The sequence below is a fragment of the Lissotriton helveticus genome, chromosome 3_1, assembly GCF_964261635.1.
Source record: "Lissotriton helveticus chromosome 3_1, aLisHel1.1, whole genome shotgun sequence".
Classification (NCBI taxonomy): domain Eukaryota; kingdom Metazoa; phylum Chordata; class Amphibia; order Caudata; family Salamandridae; genus Lissotriton; species Lissotriton helveticus.
In genome coordinates, this window is record NC_136061.1 from 1,009,563,118 (window position 1) to 1,009,584,746 (window position 21,629).

General features: G+C 45.2%; 1 protein-coding gene across 1 annotated transcript in view; it reads right to left on the reverse strand.

The window, feature by feature from the left end:
- The window catches only part of MTX2 (metaxin 2), a 423,009-nt gene that overhangs the window by 148,102 nt on the left and 253,278 nt on the right, over window positions 1-21,629 (reverse strand). Inside the window, exon 5 of the mRNA XM_078681519.1 lies at window positions 19,737-19,813. Coding sequence (XP_078537645.1) covers window positions 19,737-19,813 — 77 coding nt within the window. The remainder of the gene's footprint in view (window positions 1-19,736; window positions 19,814-21,629) is intronic.

Genomic DNA, 21,629 nt, shown 5'->3' on the forward strand with positions numbered 1-21,629 from the left:
GTGAAGCTGCCGGCTTAGGGACAGACACATGCATTGCTGTAAAGTAAAGAAGAGCTTCTTCTACAGCTACAAATGTGGATTATGAGTTATTATTTCTACTCACCGTGTACTCAGAAAGACACACAAAATAAACACAGTCTTAAAACGGAAGACAAGGAGTGAAAAACAAGCTGCAGAGCACTCGTAGCCCTACCTTAAAGTTTCCGGGATGATGTCAGTTTTTAAGAAACATGCACCTCTGCAGAGCCGTAATTTGTTGATTGGTTGGCATGCCTGTAATGAAGCTCATGGTTTCATAATTAGCAGCTCCAATTGACTTAGTTTCGAAACTCATACGTTGTTGTACAGAGATTGTCAGCTGCCATTACGCACCACAAATAGATGCTGCGAGGTATCCCGAGTTCCGTCAGAGTCTGCTCGTTACCATTTTGAAATCTGCCTACAATAAGCATGCCAAGAATCATTGTGTTTCATTATGTGGCTATAAACTTCAGGGCTTTGCATATCTATTCTCGCTGATTTCAAATAAAAAAATCTGCTTGATACCATTATTTTAAAACTAAGGTATTTTCAGGGGATGATGTAGTTGTCTGAAAGATTACATAAAATATTTTGTGCGCACAGCTTTCACCTGGCGACATGCATGAAGTGGCCCTTGAATAAGACGCAATATTTGAAAAGAATTCCCAATTTCTTGCCTGAATGGCTTTTCCAATACCTGATGGTTATTGCAGCCTCAAGTGGGCGGGCCGGGGTTTGACTGCCAGGGCTTCCACGAGTAAATTGTGGGTCAGTTTAGGGGCACTCCTGTGGGCAGCTGTAAGTGGAGCTCCATTAAGAAAAATAAACCTCTGAGGCTGCAAGGCAGCGCGCAAACTTCAACCTCTCTGTTCTCCACCAACAGCTGTTAACGAGAGAAATGCGATTTAAGCACTGTGTAAACAAGCAACGTCCACACTGACGAAATGCAGCCAGTGAATTGGAAAGCAAAGCCTGTGCGCCAAATAACCATCACACATAATTGAAGCTTGTATAATTTCCATAGGTACATGCCCAGTCTCCGGGAAGCTGAACATATCTGTAATTTAAGATCACTGGGAGCATGTTCCAGATGTGATTTTCCATCCTGGGGTGCCCTCGGAGTAATCTGCTTTGTCCCCTCCAACTGATGAATGTGCAACAGAGCCTTCGGCACAAAATTATCACTAGCCAGGGGGGTCCTACTTTGCTGAGTTTAATAGTCCACGACCTACGCCATTCTTCAGTGGCTGGTAACACCGTCCACGCTCACTAATCACAGAGCGACAAGAAACAAGAAACAAAAAACTGGGCAGAGGGCGTAGGGACTGTCAGCAGAAGTGAATGAGCCCAGGCAGGTTGTGATGGTGGGGCCAAGCAGCACTGAGAGGAACCGAGCAGAGCAGTCGGCCTGAGGGAGAAATTAAAACAAAAACACAATTGGGGCAAAGGGCATTGTAAATGTGACAGATACATCATGATTTTCAGCCCTGTTTACAGAAACAGCCTTGCTAAGCTCAGAGCAAGAATGCTCTGCAAAAGAAAAGGAAACCATCACTAAACACGAGTAGGAAACCAAGGAAAAAAAGCCCCTAGGGAACAGATAAACAGGACAAAGGGTAATGATACTGTAGTTAGCCCCTGCTGCTGGGAGGAACTAAAGAGACAAGTCACGTTTAAAGTACTTGCACGGGTGTCTCTGTACGTGACGCGGGCTGCATAACCAAAAGCTGCCTACGGAAATAATAAGCAAAGCAACAAAGGTGATTGGCCCATGCTGCCGTTTTTGCTGGGGTGCGTCCGTGCAGTTAAAATGATGGCGGACCAGAGAGGGAGCATGTCTTCAAGGAGTTCTGCCTCCTGATTGGCTGCTGAAATAAACACTGAATAGAAACCTGTGGTGCGCGCGCACCACAGAGGAGCCGACGCGGGAATCGAAACCAGTGGTGCGTGCGCACCAGAGGAGCGGGGGAAAGGGAGCGCGAAGACGCCGAGACAAGGTAGGGGATATGTGTGTAAGGGGGGGGAGGGGGTTCTCTGTGTATGTGTGTGCGTGAGTGTGTGTATGCTGGGGGGGGCTGTATGTGTGTTTGCACGTGTTGTGAACAGCCTGCTGGAATCAGAGCGCGTGTTGACGCGCGCGACCTGATCCCGGCAGGCTGCTTCGTGCATGCGCGTGCCAGTCTCTTGTCCTCTCCCTTTCAGTCCTTGAAAGCGAGAATGATTGCAATAGTCTCGCTCTGCGACAGCAGGCCTTTGGCCTGCAATCGCAGGGCGAGACCTAAAAAGGAATAAGCAAAACCAGGTTTCTCTTTACCTTGCACGAAAGCAGCATATCTAGCAAAAATCAGTTTACCACATTTTTCAAAAGAGGCTATCCTGGACCAACATGTAACCATTTATATGCAATCGAAGTGCTACATAATTATTACAAAGGTTTCACAATCCACGGCCCAGTTTTTCGCTCGTCTGGAAGGATTCCATTAATAGGTGTCGGGAGGCAAATACAAGTGGTTTGACTTTTTCAGACCTTGAAAATACAGGGAACAGAAACACTGGACCCGATTTTTGATGGTGCAGATCTGAACCACCTGATAAACCTGCAGATGAGGAGTTGCGGGTGCTGTGGGTAGAGGCCGGCCTCTGACACCTCTTTCATCACCAGAGGGGGGAACCGATAATTGTCCCCTGAACCAGGCCCACGCCCTGAATTGGCCACAGATGGACTAACACCCTTTTGCCCTCTAATTCAAACTGGCCACCCCACTACCACTTACCACCTGGTAAGAGCAGGTGATGGGAAAGATCCCTGGGCAGATCACTGCCTTCTTACATGATCCAATGTTAAAACAGTCAGATATCTCCAGTCACAACGCTTCAGTTGCATCTTTTTGGGACCAGGATTTTAACTAATGTACAGTGAAGGAGGAACACATGTACCCAAAAACAAACCATTCATTGGTATCCTCAACACATTTTTAAAAGTCTGCCATCAATTAATGTTTGTTTTTTCTCCCAGTTTGTGGAATCATTCTGCACCTTTCTCTAAGATAATCAGGATTTCTGGAATATGCAGGTAACTCCAATGGCCCAGAAACTAGAATCACTGCCCCGCTGGGACAGAACCCAATATTTGATGCCCTGTTGGTCTATCATCTTCAATTCTTCACCATTCTCTTTTGACTTCCAAAGCCACTTACTGCAGAGATAATGGCACAGCATATTCCATTCTCGACGAGTCACTTGATCCTTTTGGCCTCTCTTGTAATGCTATGGCCTTAATATGTAGTTCAGTCTGCAAAGGACACAGCAAAGACATTCTTTCTTCTTGAACAATTCTCTCTTCAGGGCTGTCAGATATGTTTCTTGGGATACTTTGTCATCTTTTTACATGCCTGACGGAGATAGATCTCTCCCTCAATACTACTCACAGGTAATGAACGAAACAAGCCCTCAACAAATATCTCCTGAGGAGTTTGGCAATAATCCTTCCACTTCAACATTTCCTGCCTAGCAACAAATGGCATTCTGTCTTTCTATCTTCACAATAAAGCTAACATTTATGGGAGGTGTCACGTGACTGGTTGAACTACTGACAGGGCAGCAATCCTTTCAAGGCAGAATGTCACAATTACTCCTCAAGGTTCCCAGCTGTTAACGACCTCAGGTCCTTTCCAACTCCTGGAAAAGGCTCCGCCCCTTCAAGGCCTCGCCCCTCTTCCCATGGTGAGATTATTTTTCAAGTTGGCAGGCATGCATTTCATGCTGCTCAGAGAGATCCGGACATTCGAGTTATAATGAATTTTAACTAAGTGCTCTTTTAGTTTGTGATCTCAAACCTAAACATTGGTTCTAAGTTCCACAAGTTACAATAAACAGACCTAAGCTGAGCCCAACAAGTCATCAACATGATTTTATCTAGTTTATTCATTACATAGTCATGGCATATAAAACAGTAGCTGCATGTCAAGTACTTGGTATGAATGCTAGTACATAGAATATACACAGGTACACAGGAAAAGATATCAAGTGGAATAGAGACATTCTGGAAACCCCGCATCAACTTACTTTTTTAGTGTTAAATAGCCCATGCTTGGCATAAAGGAATCAGAGCGTGTTACATTAAAACAAGGACACATTCATGTTTTTTACGGAGGTTAAGTGCTTTGCCCAGAATCACAGAATGTTGATTGAGCCGACACCGGCACACGTTCCCAGTTTCCCAGGTCCAAAGTAAGCAGCTCTGGCCACATACTTTATGCCACATCCTCTCCTCACATTCATATCCATTCCAAGAACATCAAAGAGATATGACTCAAATGGGAATACACACTTGAGTGGGTTTGAGCTCGATACGGTTGTATATAAAAGAGGAGACGGGAAGATTGAGTGACGGTTAGGCATTTCAACAAGGTTTAAAATAAACAGAATATGAAGCACATGTGTGGGTAAATGCAGTAATGCCAGTCTGGGTGTTTTATGAAGTGCATGTGTGTAAAGGCGGCACAGTGTGTCTGAGTACCACAAAAACTGACAGTGTAAGTGTACGTGTGTGCATGGGGTGCCACATGAAGTGGCCATGCTGTTATGAAACAGGGTAAGATTATGCAGATACGCCGAACCAGGGACAGCACAGAGAGTGGGAGGATGATGGGGGTGAAGAAAGGAACTGCTGACACAGGCACTTTCAAAGAGTGCATGCGCAAAAGTAATTTTAAAAAAAGAAAAGAAAAAAATGAGTACCTGCAGGAGCCCGTGGCCAGAGTAAGGATACTGGCCAATGGAAGCAGTACTTGGTCCAAGCTCCATGGCATGGACAAAGAACAAAAAGCCAAGGAGAAAGGAGTAGGCAAGGAAGAGCACTGACTAAAAGGAAGCATGGAACCCAGAGTGACATGGGAGCCAACCAATGGTAAGTAAAGGTAAGTAATGGGCCCTTTTTAAGATTTCTTTCTTCTTTACAGGAGATCTTGCAAGCACAGAGTGAAACCTAAAAACAGACGATTTTGTTTGTAGGGGGAGAGAGAGCTGGAAACAGGTTGTGTTGTTACCTTCTACACCCCCTCTTTGCTTACTCGATGGACCAGTCTAATCACAGATTACCAAAAAAATAATACAAGAAACCACTGGTTTATAAGATAAGGTGGACCACGAAGTAAACACATTTTGTTCACGTTCCTACTCTCCAGTTTGGCAAAGGGAAACTGGAAAAGAGTACAAGCGGGTTACATCCAAATAAAAAAGAAGCAAAGCTTGCCTCAGATAGCTGAAAACGAGCAATTTCTTTTGCTGGCATTAAAGAGCCGAGAGACTGAAAGAAAACCATGCAAAGGGAGAGAGGAATCCTGATAACAGATTGTATAGTGAGTGATGCACAGGGCCTTAAATGTAGCTCCTTTATTCACTGGCAACACGTGAAGAGCCCTAAGGGAGGACGGTGATGTGGTTTGCTCTTTCGACTCTGGTAAGCAGGCAGGAGACTGCTTTTTAGACCCTCTGAAGACTACTTAGCAGCCCAGTTGGGAAGACCAATTAAATACCATAATAGCAGTCCAGACGACTGCAACCTAATGCATTTACAATGGCCTCTCAAATCGAATGTAGAACACTACAGTAATATTGAAATAGACAGTAGGATTGTTGGGTCAGGAGTAGTAGCTTCCGTAACGGTATATCTGACAGTATAAAATGCAAAAGCCACCACTGCTGCATTGCAGTATGCTGATTTGAGAGAAAGTTTAAAACTTTAAGATAAACTCACGCACAGCAACAATTCCATTCTTTACTCGACAGCAGATGCTCACTGTATAAGTTTAGCTATTCCTTTCTCTTTCGAATTTAGTGGCAAACATTTACTGGCAAATGGCCCCGGCATGTCAACCTTGTGAGTCTTCCAAGTTTTCACATATTCTACTACTGTACGGCTGGTATGAGAACTGCAGCCATTCCGACGACCTCGCAGTCCCTTCCATCCCTTATACTGTGCATTAAAGAGTGTGTTCAGAAAAATGGATCCTAATGCAGCTCCCCACAGCGAAACAAAACAGCGCACTACACACCAAGACAGCACTTCCCGATCTGTGATCAAGGAGATTAATTCCCAACTATCTATGTCTGAGACCCAAATTCAACAGCGCATATTTTTTTAGCGACTCTCCCTTTGAGCTGATATTATTTTGTTGGCATATTTGAAGAGCAAATATTTGTCACCCATTTCAAAAAGGCGCAAAGTAGAGGGCTGTGCAGTATTTTCTAATACAGCCTAGAGCTGTCAAGTTACCTGCAAACGCCATGCACCAGCAAATGTAGTTTTCCAGTCACAGTTTACCTTAAATAGCAAGACATTTAGGGCGATATGTATAAAGGCATTTGGCATTTCTAAGGGTGCGATTCACAATTTAGGATGTTAGGAAATGCAAAATGCCATTTCGAATGTACTAAAGGCATTTTCGGTGGTGCAAAATGCAATTTCTATCCAGCTGAAATCGCAGTATGAAAATCGCTAAATAAGAAATCGCAAGTAGGGATTTCCAAATAGCGATTCGCTAACACCATGTACAAAGGATTTTCTAATTGCAAATCGTTACAAAATGGCCATTTAGGAAATGCAATTACCATCAATCTGTATCAGATGGTAACCAGGTGCAGAGTATAAAAGGCACCGATAATGCATCTGGCTCATTCAGAATAGCGGCTCTGTAAGTTTTGGGGAAGAGGATGAGGATTTTGGCTGGCAGTCAGAGGAGGAGACAATAGAGGATATTTAGGGTGAGGATCATTTGAACAGACAGAGGAGGACATATACGAGAAGTACAAACTCGCTCAGTAGTGAGGTAATCCTGGAATTAGTTGCTGAATTACAACCTCAGCTTCAGAACCCAACACTCAGAAGTAATGCAATCCCATCACATGTGCAGGTATTGTGTTTGTCTCAACCTTCTAGCTTTTGACAGTTACCAGGGGGTCATAGCAGTGTCAAGAGGAGTGTCACAAAGTGCATTTTCCAGGTTCCTTCGCAAGCTTCTGGACATCACGTTTAGCAACGTTAACCAATATATATATTTTACAAATATCCTCAATGTTTGCAATAAACCAAATTCATTTTTTAGTGGGTAGCACAGTTCCCCAGTGTTATTGGCTGTATTGATGGCACACACACTGCCACATATCCCCCCCCCCTCAGCAAAAGTATTGATCTACAGACATAGGAAAAACTCACACTTACTTAATGTACAGGTAGTGTGTGATGGATTCTTCATGCTTCACAACAGGCCTTGTGGCCAGATTCCCAGGCAGTCCCCAACACTCCTTCATGTTCCGACACAGTGGAATACATAACCAACTGTCTCAGGGTGAATTTGACAATGTGTTTTTACTTGGTAAGAGAATTGTTGACTCAATGCATACAGTGCCCAGAACTGTTTGTGTAATGTGACCTAATGGTTTATCCTTCTCATGCTCTTTAAGGAGACAGTACATATGTCTTGCGTCCTTGGATGCTCACACCATACTTGACTCTAAGAACAGGAAGTGAAAGGCAGTACAACTGGGTACGTAAGACAACAAGATCCATCATAGAACGGACCTTTGGGATGCTGAAGTCCAGGCTTCGCTGCCTCCACAAAACCGGTGGAGCACTACAGACCTGAGTAAAATCATCACCAAATGTGCCATTCTACACAGTATCGCCATGAGGAAGGGTATGCACAACATCATCATAGAGTCTGATTCTGACTCCGATGAAGAATTACCACCACTACAGTTGCAGCAGGACAAGACACGTACGTGCTCAATGCATAGAGATTACCAACAACTATTTTTGAGGTAAGAATGATTACAACATCTAAGAAATTGACATCACACATGATGGTAAAGTGTAGTGCATAACTGAAAGATCATTTTTTATTTTGGCTGTGACAATAATGTTTCTCTACTAAATCAACTGTATCCATTGCGGATATTACATTGTTTCAACAAATCACCGAAGTATATAATAACAAACAAAACAAAGGATTAGTTCCCTTCTCGCCAACACCAGCCTGAGGAAAAGAGGACATATCAGATCCAGATGTGTTTCTGCTTGTACTCCTGGTACAGCCTCCCTCCTCACATAGATGTGGCACTGATGCTAAAGCAGTCTTCCCTCTCAGGTGGTGGCAGAGTGTTGGGGACCAACAGTTGTGTCGCTCTATGTTTAAGGGCTGTGATCACTTGTACTAGCACACATGCAACATTCTGACAGCAGTCCCCAATGTCATTTTGTAGATTGAAAGGTCTTCTTGCAAGAATTGGTCATGGCTATGCCAATCGATTAACTGAATATGAAGGCATCAAAGCGTACCATGTACTGCCTGTGCCTATGTCTTTAGAGCCGTTGTTCCTTCTCCATGGCACCAAACCATTGATCTTGCTTTTACTGCAATTGCTGCATTGACCTTGATATGCTTTGTAGATACCTATTAACAGTCTTAGTTTGTTTAGTTTGCAGGCGCTGTCCTGAGATGATGGATTTCTCCAGGCTACCAAACACAGCAGAACTGTCAGCCATGTTGTCTCACACACTGTGATTGTGGACTGCTGCTGGTTGGACTCTACAGTGTCTGTGTGTCCTGCTCACAGATGTAGTTGTGCCACTGCTTTGAGATTGTCCCTCATCACCGTCCACAAAGTCTGATTGTGGTGCAATGGTTGCTCTCCTTGTATTTGGAGTAATGGGCGTAAGAGTTGTGTCAGGGGGTCCCTACCTGCCACGAGTCCGAAGCTGACCAAGCTGACCACTATCCCTCTTCCTTTCCGCCTCGACGACTGCAGGACTGCCACGCCCCCTCTGCGGCCGCTTGGGGTTACCCGGAAGCGAGAGCAACGTCTACGACGTCATCCCCGGCTGACCAATCCGTGACTTCGACGGCGCTGATAGCGCGAGAGTTCGAGCGGAACAGCGCGAACGCAGGAGCAGCGGAGGAAGCGACTGTGGGGTTCGCCGTTGCACGGGAGGACGCGGGAGCTGGATTGCCCGAGCCTGAAGCAGGACCAGCCGGCAGACCACCGCAGGACAAGCCGGGAGGCCAACGGAACCACGCTCCGCCCAGCCACACTTCACCTGGAGAAGTGTGGCTCCGCAAGGTACGGGCGCGCATAAGGGGAGTGTTTGTCACGGAGGGAGGGAACGGGTAGAGGGCGGCGGGGTAGTCACGAGAGGGAGAGACTGCGTGCAAGCGCCACCACCTCCACGGGTTGCAAGAGCACGGTTGTGGTCCCTGGTGATCCCCTTCACTATTCCCCCCCCCCCCTCGCCACGCTTGGTCTCGACCACGCCAGTAACCCGGCGTATTCTTTCTTTTCCTTTTCCTTTGAGCGTCTCTGGAGCCTGAAGACCTGGGATCCGGCATGGGGTCTACTGACGACTGGAGAGCAGCAGGCAGACTTCAGTTGTTGTTGACATTACGAGACTTATTGCTTTGTTTCCTGTTTCTTGATTTAATAAACCCCAAAGGGACTGAACAGCCCATTCGTTTGGCGGTTTCCTTCTTACCAACCCCTACCACCCCAGGACAACCTTTACAAGTGGTGTCAGAAGTGGGATTTACAAACTATCCTCTGATACAAGATGGAAGCCCTAATACAGCAAATGAAAGAGGGCCAGGACAAACTCGAGTGGGCAATTGGCCAAACTTCTTCTCAGGCGGAAGCAGACCGCACAGCCTTTACCACTGCCATACAAACTCAGGCAGATAGTCTACTGAAACTAGCTGAGGGTCAGAACCAACTAATGACTGTGTTGGGACAAGGCAGGACAAACGCCCCACCCGGGACTGTAGTCCCTCTACAGAAGTTTACCCCAGGTGATGACCCTCTGGCTTTCTTTCTGAATTGCGAGAGGGCTGCTAGGGCCAGTGCATGGCCGGGAGACCGATGGCCTTTTTACCTCGCCCTTCTCTTAACGGGAGAAGCCCAATCTGCCTATCAAATGATAAATAAAGATGGGACCTCTGTGTATGCAGTAGTAAAGCAATATATCCTGGACCGTTTGGGTGTGGATGAAGAGACCCACAGGCTCAAGTTCAGGCAGGAACGGGGAACACCCGGGGATCTCCCTAAGACTCTGTTCTATAAACTGAAAGCAGCTGCCGACCTGTGGCTGAAGCTGCCGACCTGTGGCTGAAGCCACAGGAGGGAAATATAGACGATGTGATGAATAAGATTTACCTAGAACAATTTCTTGAGGCACTGCCCTATGGCCACCCAGCGTTGGTTAAAGCAGCACGCAGTGTTGACTCTGGAACACGCCATTGAAATGGCCACGTCGTATGCCCGTGCCCAAGGGCGTCCCCCTATCAGAGAACCAGAGAAACCTCTTACACCTCTGCCAGGAAAAACCGAAAAGAAGTACCCAAAACCCCCGTTTGAACCACCACGGCCAAGTTTTCCCAAACCTGACCTGCAACCCAATCCTGGTCCCCAATGCTATGACTGTGGTGAGTGGGGTCATATAGCGAGGTTTTGCAGAAAAAAAACAAAGGAGAAAGACGAAGAACCCATGGACGTCAGTTATGCTCCATATTCACTACTGTTCGCGCAAGAGACAGGACCAGTCTTCTATGTGAGTGTGACTATATACGGGAAAGTGGTTAGGGCCTTACTAGATTCTGGGTGTAGGCACTCTGTAGTCCGACAGGAACTCGTCCCTTCTTCCTGTCTAATGCCAGGGAAGACGGTGCACATTTGCTGCGTTCATGGGGACGTTAGGGAGTACCCAGTAGCCACCATTAGCCTCTGTACCGCTGCAGGCACTAAAACAGAAGTAGTGGTGGGTGTCATGGCTTCCCTACCTGAACCCGTGATCATAGGAGCAGATAACCCCGGTTTTACCGCCCTTCTGTCCGACGCCTTACAAACTGTTCCACGCAATGCTCTGCTTGTTCCCGAACCCTGGGCTAGGGATACACACTTCAGAACAGCACAGTTGAACGACGCCACACTAACAAACGCTTGGCAAATAGCCCGTTCAGGTGAGGATCCTCTACAGAGGACATATCCCACCTTTGTTGAGAAAAACGGGTTATTGTACAGACTGGCTAAACCAGATGACGCACCACAGCTCTTAGTACCTCTTGCCTTCAGGGACCATATTCTTTTTTTTGCACAAGCCCATTTACTGGCGGGACATTCAGGGGCAGAAAAGACAGGGCAGGCCATCCTAAAGCACTTCTTTTGGCCCGGAGTATTTGCACAGATACACCGCTATTGTCAGGAGTGTCAAATATGTCAGAGACGGAACCCCTATGTTCCCCCGGCGGTTCCTCTGAATCCGTTACCCATCATAGGGAAACCGTTTGATAGGATTGGTATGGACCGCATAGGTCCATTACCTAAATCTGCAAGGGGACATCTGTATGCCTTGGTCTTAGTGGACTATGCCACTCGTTATCCCGAAGCTTTCCCGCTCAGGGCAGCTACTTCTACAGCCATCGCTCAAAAATTGGTAGAGGTCTTTTCTAGAATGGGATTTCCTCGCGAAATCATCACAGACCAAGGAACGCCGTTTGTTTCACGCTTGATGGCCCAAGTGTGTAAACAACTACGAATCAGACACATTAAAACCTCTGTTTACCATCCTCAGATGAATGGCCTCGTGGAGAGGTATAACGGTAGTCTAAAGCTCACCCTGAAGAAGCTTTTGTCTGGGGATGGCAATCATTGGGATCAGTTATTACCCTTGGCCCTTTTTGTCCTCCGGAGCCAAAAACAAGCCAGTCTAGGCACCTCTCCTTTTGAGTTACTGTTTGGCCGTGCTCCAAGAACACTTCTGGAGATCACAAAAGACAGCTGGGAAAAGGAGGGAGCCCACGAGGCGGAGGCCTTGTTGGACTATACACGACAACTCCAGACTAGGCTTCATAAACTGAGGACATTGGCCCATGACCATCTCGCCATAGCGCAGAAGAAACAAAAGACGTTCTATGACAAGGGAAAAAAATGGAGGGAATTAGACGTGGGTGACTGGGCCTTAGTGTTGTTGCCTTCCTCTACACACAAACTCAGAAAAGAATGGCAAGGTCCTTTTGAGGTTATCCGTAAAATCGGAAAAACCACCTACATTCTGCGCTTAAAGGGGAATAAGACGCAAATGTATCACATTAACCTACTAAAGAAGTGGTTAGGGAAACCCCCACAAGTTGTACAAACCATCACGACTGTCCCCCATACAGTCCTTGACACTCCTATCAACTCAGACATAACAGAAGCCCAACGAGAGGAAGTCTTATCCCTTCTTCTCCGTTATACCGATGTTTTCTCTGACCAACCCGGAAGAACAAACATAGCGGTACATTCCATTTCCACTCCACCCGGGACAGTAGTGAAACAAAAACCCTATAGGATCCCTGAAGCTAGAAGACGTGCCTTTCAAGAGGAGATCAACCAGATGTTGAGTTCAGGAGTGATTGTACCCTCACACAGTAACTGGTGTTCTCCGGTAGTACTTGTTCCCAAACCAGACGGGAGTATCCGGTTTTGCATAGATTTCAGAGCCGTCAATAAGGTCTCGAAGCAGGATGCGTATCCACTGCCTCGTGTGGATGAATTGCTGAAACGTCTTGGTGAAGCCCAATATATCACGACTATTGACCTCACCAAGGGGTATTGGCAGATTCCGCTAAACTCAGCAGACCAAGAAAAAACAGCCTTCTCTACCCCCTCAGGACACTATCAGTTTACCGTTCTTCCCTTCGGTCTGCATGGGGCCCGGCCACCTTCCAAAGGGTAATGGACACAGTCTTGTCCTCCCATCAACAATACTCTTCCGCTTACTTGGACGACATTGTCGTCTATAGTAAAACCTGGGAAGATCACAAAACCCACCTTGAGAGTATCCTCCTTAGCCTAAGAACCACAGGCTTTCACATCAATGCCAAGAAAACCAGAGTCGCCTTCAGAAAGGTGAAATACCTAGGTTACGTTTTAGGAAACGGACTAATAGAACCACAAACAGAGAAAGTGAAGGCTATCCTAGACCTCCCCTATCCCAACACCAAAAGAGAGTTGAGAGCATTTTTGGGCCTGGTCGGATGTTACAGGAGGTTTATACCACAGTTTGCGGACCTGGCCGGACCTCTCACGGACTTGTTAAAGAAATCCCTCACCTCTCCTAGGCTACCAGCCCCTACTCCCAAAGAAACCAAGGCTTTTCGGTCCCTACAGACAGTCCTTACCACCTCGCCCGTCTTGGTTTCACCAAACTACGAGAAACCCTTCATTCTCCAGACAGATGCCTCCGGGGTGGGTATCGGGCGGTTCTTTCCCAGGAGGACTCAGAGGGGTTGGAAAGACCAGTGCTCTTTATCAGCCGCAAATTGTTCCCCCGAGAACAGGCTTACTCCACCATAGAAAAGAAATGCTTGGCTGTCCGCTGGAGTGTGTAAAAACTCCAGTATTATCTGGAAGGACGACCTTTTGTCCTGTATATGGACCATGCTCCTCTGACATGGCTACAAAGGAATCGTGGACATAATGACCGTATCCTTAGGTGCTTTCTGGCTCTACAGCCCTTTCAAATCGAGGTCCGTCATCGCAAGGGTCTCGAACAGGGGAACGCTGACTTTCTGTCCCGGTTTCCTCTTTCCCCCGATCGGGGAAATCCTGGGGGAGGGATGTGTCAGGGTGTCCCTACCTGCCAAGAGTCCGAAGCTGACCAAGCTGACCACTATCCCTCTTCCTTTCCGCCTCGACGACTGCAGGACTGCCACGCCCCCTCTGCGGCCACTTGGGGTTACCCGGAAGCGAGAGCAACGTCTACGACGTCATCCCCGGCTGACCAATCCGTGACTTCGACGGCGCTGATAGCGCGAGAGTTTGAGCGGAACAGCGCGAACGCAGGAGCAGCAGAGGAAGCGACTGTGGGGTTCGCCGTTGCACGGGAGGACGCGGGAGCTGGATTGCCCGAGCCTGAAGCAGGACCAGCCGGCAGACCACCGCAGGACAAGCCGGGAGGCCAACGGAACCACGCTCCGCCCAGCCACACCTCACCTGGAGAAGTGTGGCTCCGCAAGGTACGGGCGCGCATAAGGGGAGTGTTTGTCACGGAGGGAGGGAACGGGTAGAGGGCGGCGGGGTAGTCACGAGAGGGAGAGACTGCGTGCAAGCGCCACCACCTCCACGGGTTGCAAGAGCACGGTTGTGGTCCCTGGTGATCCCCTTCACTATTCCCCCCCCCCCTCGCCACGCTTGGTCTCGACCACGCCAGTAACCTGGCGTATTCTTTCTTTTCCTTTTCCTTTGAGCGTCTCTGGAGCCTGAAGACCTGGGATCCGGCACGAGGTCTACTGACGACGGGAGATCAGCAGGCAGACTTCAGTTGTTGTTGACATTACGAGACTTATTGCTTTGTTTCCTGTTTCTTGATTTAATAAACCCCAAAGGGACTGAACAGCCCATTCGTTTGGCGGTTTCCTTCTTACCAACCCCTACCACCCCAGGACAACCTTTACAAGTTGCTATTGTGATGTCCTCCATTTCCACATGTGTCAGTAGCTTCTTCAGTTTCAATTGTTTCTGACACGTCCTGGGTGTGATACGTGGAAATGCATGTATATAGTTAAGTGTAAATTAATAGTTAATACTTGTTCAATATATTGTTGTAATTGTGCTTAATGTGTTTGTGACATATTTATGATGTACAAAGATGTTAGAGTAGTCATCAGCACAAAGTACAGCATGCAACTTTGGTGTACTACAACTTCCATGATGCATTGCCAAGGTACAGCAAGCATCAAAATAGTTTTGTTTGCTGTGATGTTTTACTTGAGGAATTACAAACATATGTTATGTTAAGTAAGTAAAGGGGAGCTGACATACCCTGGCTGGTGTCTGGAGCATTGGAGGTGTCAATGTCGGACACTGCCATCACACTTTCTGGTTCCAGTGTCCCCTCGATCAGTGATTCCATGGGAATGGGAGAAGGTGTTTGAAGGATCCACCACATTTTCTGATCTCTGATATGGTCCTCTGGGTGACACCAAGAGAGTTCACCTTCTCAAAAGATGATGTTCCACATGTTGGTCTTCTGGCTCTCAGGAACAGTAAATGGAGCCTTCCCAAATAGCTGGTGCATATGTGCTACACATTCTTCGGTGAGAAGCTCCAACTCTTTTCAGAGAACTTGACCTTGCACTTCCTCCTCCTAGAATCCTGGTCTTCATCTTCCTTGGACATGGTGTATTCCACTGCCAGTGGGGAGACAGGTGCACTCCTTCCTTCCAGCACCTTGCTAGGCTTCTGGATTGTGGCTGCAGCCTGTATTTCTTAACTTTCTGGTCTGACATCATCATTCTTCATCCAGGATGCAACTTTTCCTAATTTCCTTTACGATTTCCTAAACTGCGATTTCCTAATTGCGATTGCAAATTTGTAGAAATTGATATTAGTGGAATCCACTGTTACATACATATCATTTTGCGATGCCTTATTAGCAATTTCTACAAATTTGCTATTTGGAAATCGCAAACCCTTAATTTTGTACATATGGCCCTTAGTCTCACGGTGGCTTCCAATTCACACTCGCTATTTAGGTCACTGAGGACCTGGAAGTGCCAAAAACATACAGTATGGTGTCGGAGGGAAAAGAGAGCTGCAGATAATGAAAGAAAAAGAGCTACAATGAAAGGATGTAGAGGAAAGAAAGGGCAGACCATTTGGAACAAATAGAGAGGAAGAATAGATAGGATGAAGTCAATAAACTGGAAGAGGGAGCAGCACCTGAATGTGGGAGGAAAGAAAAGCTGGGGAATGAAGGAAGAGGGGTGCAGAAGTGAAGGAGGGTTTTCTGTGCACAGGGAAAGAAGATCTTGGTGAAGGAAGGAGAGTGTGTGTGAAGGAGGGAGAGATGAGTCGGACTAAGGTATGGCTAAGGGTACTTAAGTAGAAATAGGGAAAGAAGGGCTGGAAAGGAAGTAAGCACCAGGAGTGAAGAAGTTTAGTGGCTGCTTAGCTGGGGCAGAAGGAAGAGAACTGGGGAGAAGGTGCGAGATAAGGCAGAGTCAGAAGGCTGGAAAGAAAGACTACAGTGAACGAATGAGGGAAAGCTGGAATGAAAGCAGGAGAATGTACCTCAATCATCTTGGATGTAACCCCATAATATGCCAAAAAAAATGTTTTGAGGGACCACACACTTTGTTTCTGCTACTCATATTGCACAACAACGCATATATGTAGGTCACCCTCATTTTGGTCTTGAAAGGTAAACGATACCCATAACACACTCCTCATGCTTTGCATGTGACACGATCATGACCCAACATTGCTTGCCAGTATCCATATTTCATGTCAGCACACAAGAAGACTGGCAGCTATGGTGACGGCATTGGGCAGGAACACCAAGAAGACTGTCTTCCTTGTGATGGAAACATTGTGAAGCCTGAGAACTATGAACACAAGCATAATTCATAATGGTGGTCACAAAACAGGTTGTCATTCTTTTTCCTCAACTGTGTTCTTATACAGGGAGGCAAAATAAAAGTAGGATGATTACAGCGGCACACTACCTGACAACGCATTGAGTAGATTTGCTATGCCTGCTCCTTCTATAGCATGAGCACTACCTTTACGCCCACTTCATCTTTTTATTTTTGTTATTGCTGTCTTTTCAGTCTGAATGGACTTTGTTCTTCATGTTCCTATTAGTTTCTTCGTGCTTGTTCAATAATCCACTTCTGCTGACATTTTTGTTGGAACCAATCACTAACTACCTAAAAAGCTCAGCATCACCACCAGCCCTAATGGTGGTGAATTGTTTATTTTTTATATTCTTGCTAATGTAAATATTTGCTACTGCTGAAAGCCAATGTATTCCTCATTTCATATTTCTTGTTCCTCCCAAAACGGTGATGTTTTCTCTTTCTCCCTTGCCTTGTTTCCAGTTTCCCCTCAGGCAGACATTCCAGTTCAACTGGAATTAGGAGAGTACAGCACAGGGTATCTTGGGCTACAGAGGGTCTTAGGGATTATTTGCAGAAGTCAGTTTTGCTATTTAGGTCTATTACACACAAATCCAATACTTTTAATTGCGACTAATTGAATTGTACCGTTTTGGTGGTGTAGTTACGGCAACATTTTAAATATTACTCGGCGAAACTCCAAAAAAGTATTTAATCTCACTTTTGTGAAAGGCAAGCGTTGTATTTGGACTGTATTCAAATTCTGTAGAAAAACTATCTTCTAATATAAAGAAAAGAAACTAACTATATATAGGTGAACTGGAAAACCCGCAACTGTGTCTACTAGGAATGGCCTACATCATGTGTCTGTCCAAAGACAGTCTGGATAGGGGATGGGATGCAGTCTACTGGCCCTCTCGGACCTTTCCTAGAATCACTTGAACCATGTACCCTGAGTTCTAATAGCCCGAGTCTTCCCACTATCATCCATAATCCTTTCTGGACTTTTACAGTACATGATCCATCACACACTACTGCTCTGTCCAAGATACTAGTGTTTTGGTAAACAGTTAACCACAAACTCTTCCCTCATTTCCTCTAGCCTGCCCATACTGTCCCATTTTTGGCCCATTTTTCCATCTCTCCTGCCCCCATGGAGACATAAATTTAGCGTGGCATAAAGCAAAGATTCAAATTTGTTAAAATCTGTGCAAATTTCACTATGTTTATGTTTTTAGCTAAAATATGCTTCTCTATTCTTTTGCGATTTGCCAATGAATCTAACTACTTCACTCAAGGAATTGTGGAATTATAAAACAGAATTTTGAGGAGCATAATACTAAAATAATTGATAATGAAAAGGCTTTCCATGATCTCCAAACTATGGTAAACTGTACAAAAAATGAACATTGGCCTATAGAAATATCAGGAAATGATGCATCTAAGAAACATGTGTGGACTAATTTAAACTGAAGTTCATGCTAGTGTATTTGTAAAGTATGGCAAACGGAAGACATGGTATATCTTCTGTTTTTTGGCCGCCCGAATTCTAGTCCAAGAAAAGAAATCATGGTTAAAACCAATACTTGTTTCATTTGGAGTTTGGAGTATGAAGCAGAGCCGTTTGCTATGCAACATGCAGAAGAGACAACTGTTACTTTCAGCATGGCCAATATTGTAACACGACTGAGGAATGGAACAACAGAATTGTTAAGGCATCTTTCACAAAGGCTAACATTCGTTGACTAGCAATTCTAGATCCTGCAAACCGAGTACAAGATGGTATTAAGAACAAGTCTCAATCAAACTTATTCCACAGCCTGTTGCCCACATGAAATTCTGAAATCCTGGTGTCAAACAAGACAGGCTAATTGTTTTACATCTTCCTCATGTACGAAACATGCCGAAACCAACGTACCACTCCTCAGTTCAAAAGGGCCTACCCACAGCCATCTAGAGATGTTAGATGTGGTTTTGAGCCTAGATTAAGCCATACCTGACTAACCAATTTCTAGGAACAAGCCTTCACAATTTTAGCAGGTGCTTCTACCCTGCCCTTGGTGCATCTTTCCTCCTACAGGTCTGCACAGTATGTTGCTCCCATGCCTTTCCAACTTTCCTCCCTCATTCCCTCACCCCATCACATCTTACCTTCACCCCATCCCATCTTCCCTCCTTCACCCTCAGCTGCGGGGCCACAGTTTAATATATTTAAGTGAGACTACAAAAGAGTTCTGAATCCAAGCTTTGTTTGGGCGTTGGGGCGGAGAGGCACAAGTAGCCTTCATTCTCCCTGAGACTCTCTAGCCTGTCCTAGTATCTCTTACAACATGTTATTTAACTTCTACGTCTCTATCTGAACACTTATTCCCCTCACTGCCACCATTCATCTTTATACATTCTTCCCTCATCCGCTCTACCACCAACACTCCAACTCCTTCCTTGGCTTTCTGACATCTAAAACGGGCTTGCCCACATTGTACCCTATACCTGCTGCAACCTAAGGGTTATATTTAAAGACAACTTCTTTCGCAAGGCCATGCCCTCCATCTTGTACCCTGTTTTAAGCTCTTGTGGTTTCGGTTTCCTATCACCCAAGTCTCTCCTACCACTTTAAGGTAATCACACTTTGGCATGAAGATCAAACAGTTTTAATGTGAAAACTAATTATCGCACAGGCATACGTTTCTAAGAATCCAGCTAAACACAGGTTTATTGGAAGTTGTAAACTGGTCATGAAACAGAAAGCATCCATTAGAACAGAAAGGATCTAATGAGTGCCAACCTATATTTCATACCTTTTAAAATACATTCCTCTGCTTCCTCAGAGCACGAATTTCCAACCTGAACTCGCATGAAAAAAAAAACTTCAAAGTCTCTTGTGGCTGAGCTTGATGAGAAATTAAACAAAGGACTTTCCAATTCAAGTGGTGAAGAAACTTTTGTGGATGACTTATCGGCGAAATATAGAACAATTTGGACCTCCCATTTTTAAAAAGAGCACAATAAATAGCTCAACACAAGATAACATTTTGTTTATGTTGCCTATGCACCAACCATGAGTCCCTCAGATATTTCTTCAGTGTGTTGTAGTATGAAGTACAAGGAGAAAGAAAGTTTAATGGAAAAGCAATCATTATATTCCCACTATCATATAGGATAGGGAATTATGACCAGACACATGAGTACAATAAAACTTTTCTTCAAGCATATAAGGCTGCCTTTGGTAATACATTATTTTAAAAAAGCAATAACCGTAATGACATCACAGACCAAGTATTTTCTTACCTTTGCTTTTACAAACTGGACGATGGGACCAAGCTCTGAGACCACCTGATTTCCTACCTGAATGAAAGGCACCTTGCCTGCAGTAATTAAAGAAAGAAAACTACATTTCAATAATGAGTTGATTGGCTGAAAATGGGAGTACTTTTCGGTATGAAAACACATCCAAGGAAATGGCGCACATTAAGGGTCAGTTGACAACTTTCAGCCTCATGCAGTGTGCCGGGATAAATCTGATATCGAGGGCAATTTTGGATTTCAAGTTGAACACAAACTGCATATTTACCCAGGTTTTTTCTCATGCAAATTCCAACAGGTATTACTAGTGGAGAAATTTGTGTGGGCAAAACATGTCACAAAGGGGAAAAAATACACTGTTTTACCAGTCTGGAAGACATAAACTTGAGTCCCCCTTCAAACATGCAGAAACCCTGAGTAAAAATGTCCTCTGGGCATTTTTAGCAACCACAATTTACAGCCACCTCAGATCGAAGGCTAAGGATCGGATACTACCCCTATTTAGGTAACTCACTATTTTACATTGTGAAAAAAATGATAAATGTATATAAAGGCACTCATAAAATAAATGCTTTAGACATCTATTTACACATCACCAAGGTTCTCTACATGAGATATTTTATGTACAACAAATGGTACCATACATGCCAAGCAGAGGACCAGAGAACTGGAATAAGTTCTGTAATCGCTACCCTGCAGGAAGTGAGGAGAGAGCGAGGTGGATAATCAAAGGACTAAAATGCCTTCATAGACCCACGGCAGTAAGTGGGTGCTGCTTCTTTTAAATGCAGTCAGGCATCCATCGGAAGCACTGCACAGAGTGTGCAGCCTGGCATTAACTACTTACAGGTGCCGAGTGACATAACAGCACTGAAATGAAAAACACCATCAAGATGAGGGTGGTAGAACTAGTGGTCAGCATGTTACCCATGGTCTGCTACTCACCTTAGAATGGCCATTCAAATATAACAGAGGTGCTGCAAGATTTCTTCAAATAAACAAATATAACTGGATGCTTGCTAGTTTAAGTCGCAAAAAAAAAAAAAGAGCCTGGGGTGTGGCCCCGCTTGTGACAGAGTTCCTACATGGCTGATCATACAGGCTGCAGAAAGCTTTAGAAGTGGACAGGGATACTCTATTCGAGGCAGTGGGGGGGTTTAAAACAGGCCTCTTTATTGAGAGCGAGAAACAAATCCTATGTGTGCAATGTTGTTTGGTCGACCAAATCAAAGACTTTGGATGAAAACATTCGTTTTTATATCCCCAGAAACAAGTGTGGAAATTCTTACACGGGCTTGGCAGCATGCAGCAATATACAAAAGACTTAAAAAGTCCGGCTCCAGAGCACACAAAAAAGCCGCAAAAGTGCATAAGGTAAAATGCCTGTCACAAACATGGAGCTGCGTTTGTTTTTTCACCCAAGGTCCCAATTCACTTTCAGAACCTTCAGCTTGAGAATGGCTGGGTGTAATTCCAGATACTGCACAAGCATAGTCAATAGGGCCGGTGTTGGCTTCCTCCCTTTAGCTATGTCAATGCTTGTTTTGTCATATTTTTGCAAACTTGCATTGTTGGGGTAGGTTCTAGGCCTTGGCCAACATAAATTAAAAACATTAGTTAAATAAAAAAAATTGCTTTCACATTGCTACAGTTGTCCATCGTGCTGAATGAACTACTTTGTGTGAGGATGTGCTCTTTGTGAAGGAGCAGAACGCCACCACTCAGAGGGAAGTTAGTCAACGGCTGGAGTGGGCTGATCCACTGCCCTATGGTGTAGTGGGTAGAAAAAAAAAAGTGAATACCACTCTAACCAACCAATGTATGAAGAGAGCTGGCTAAAAGCCCTCCTAAGTATATTTTATAAATGATTTTAACAAA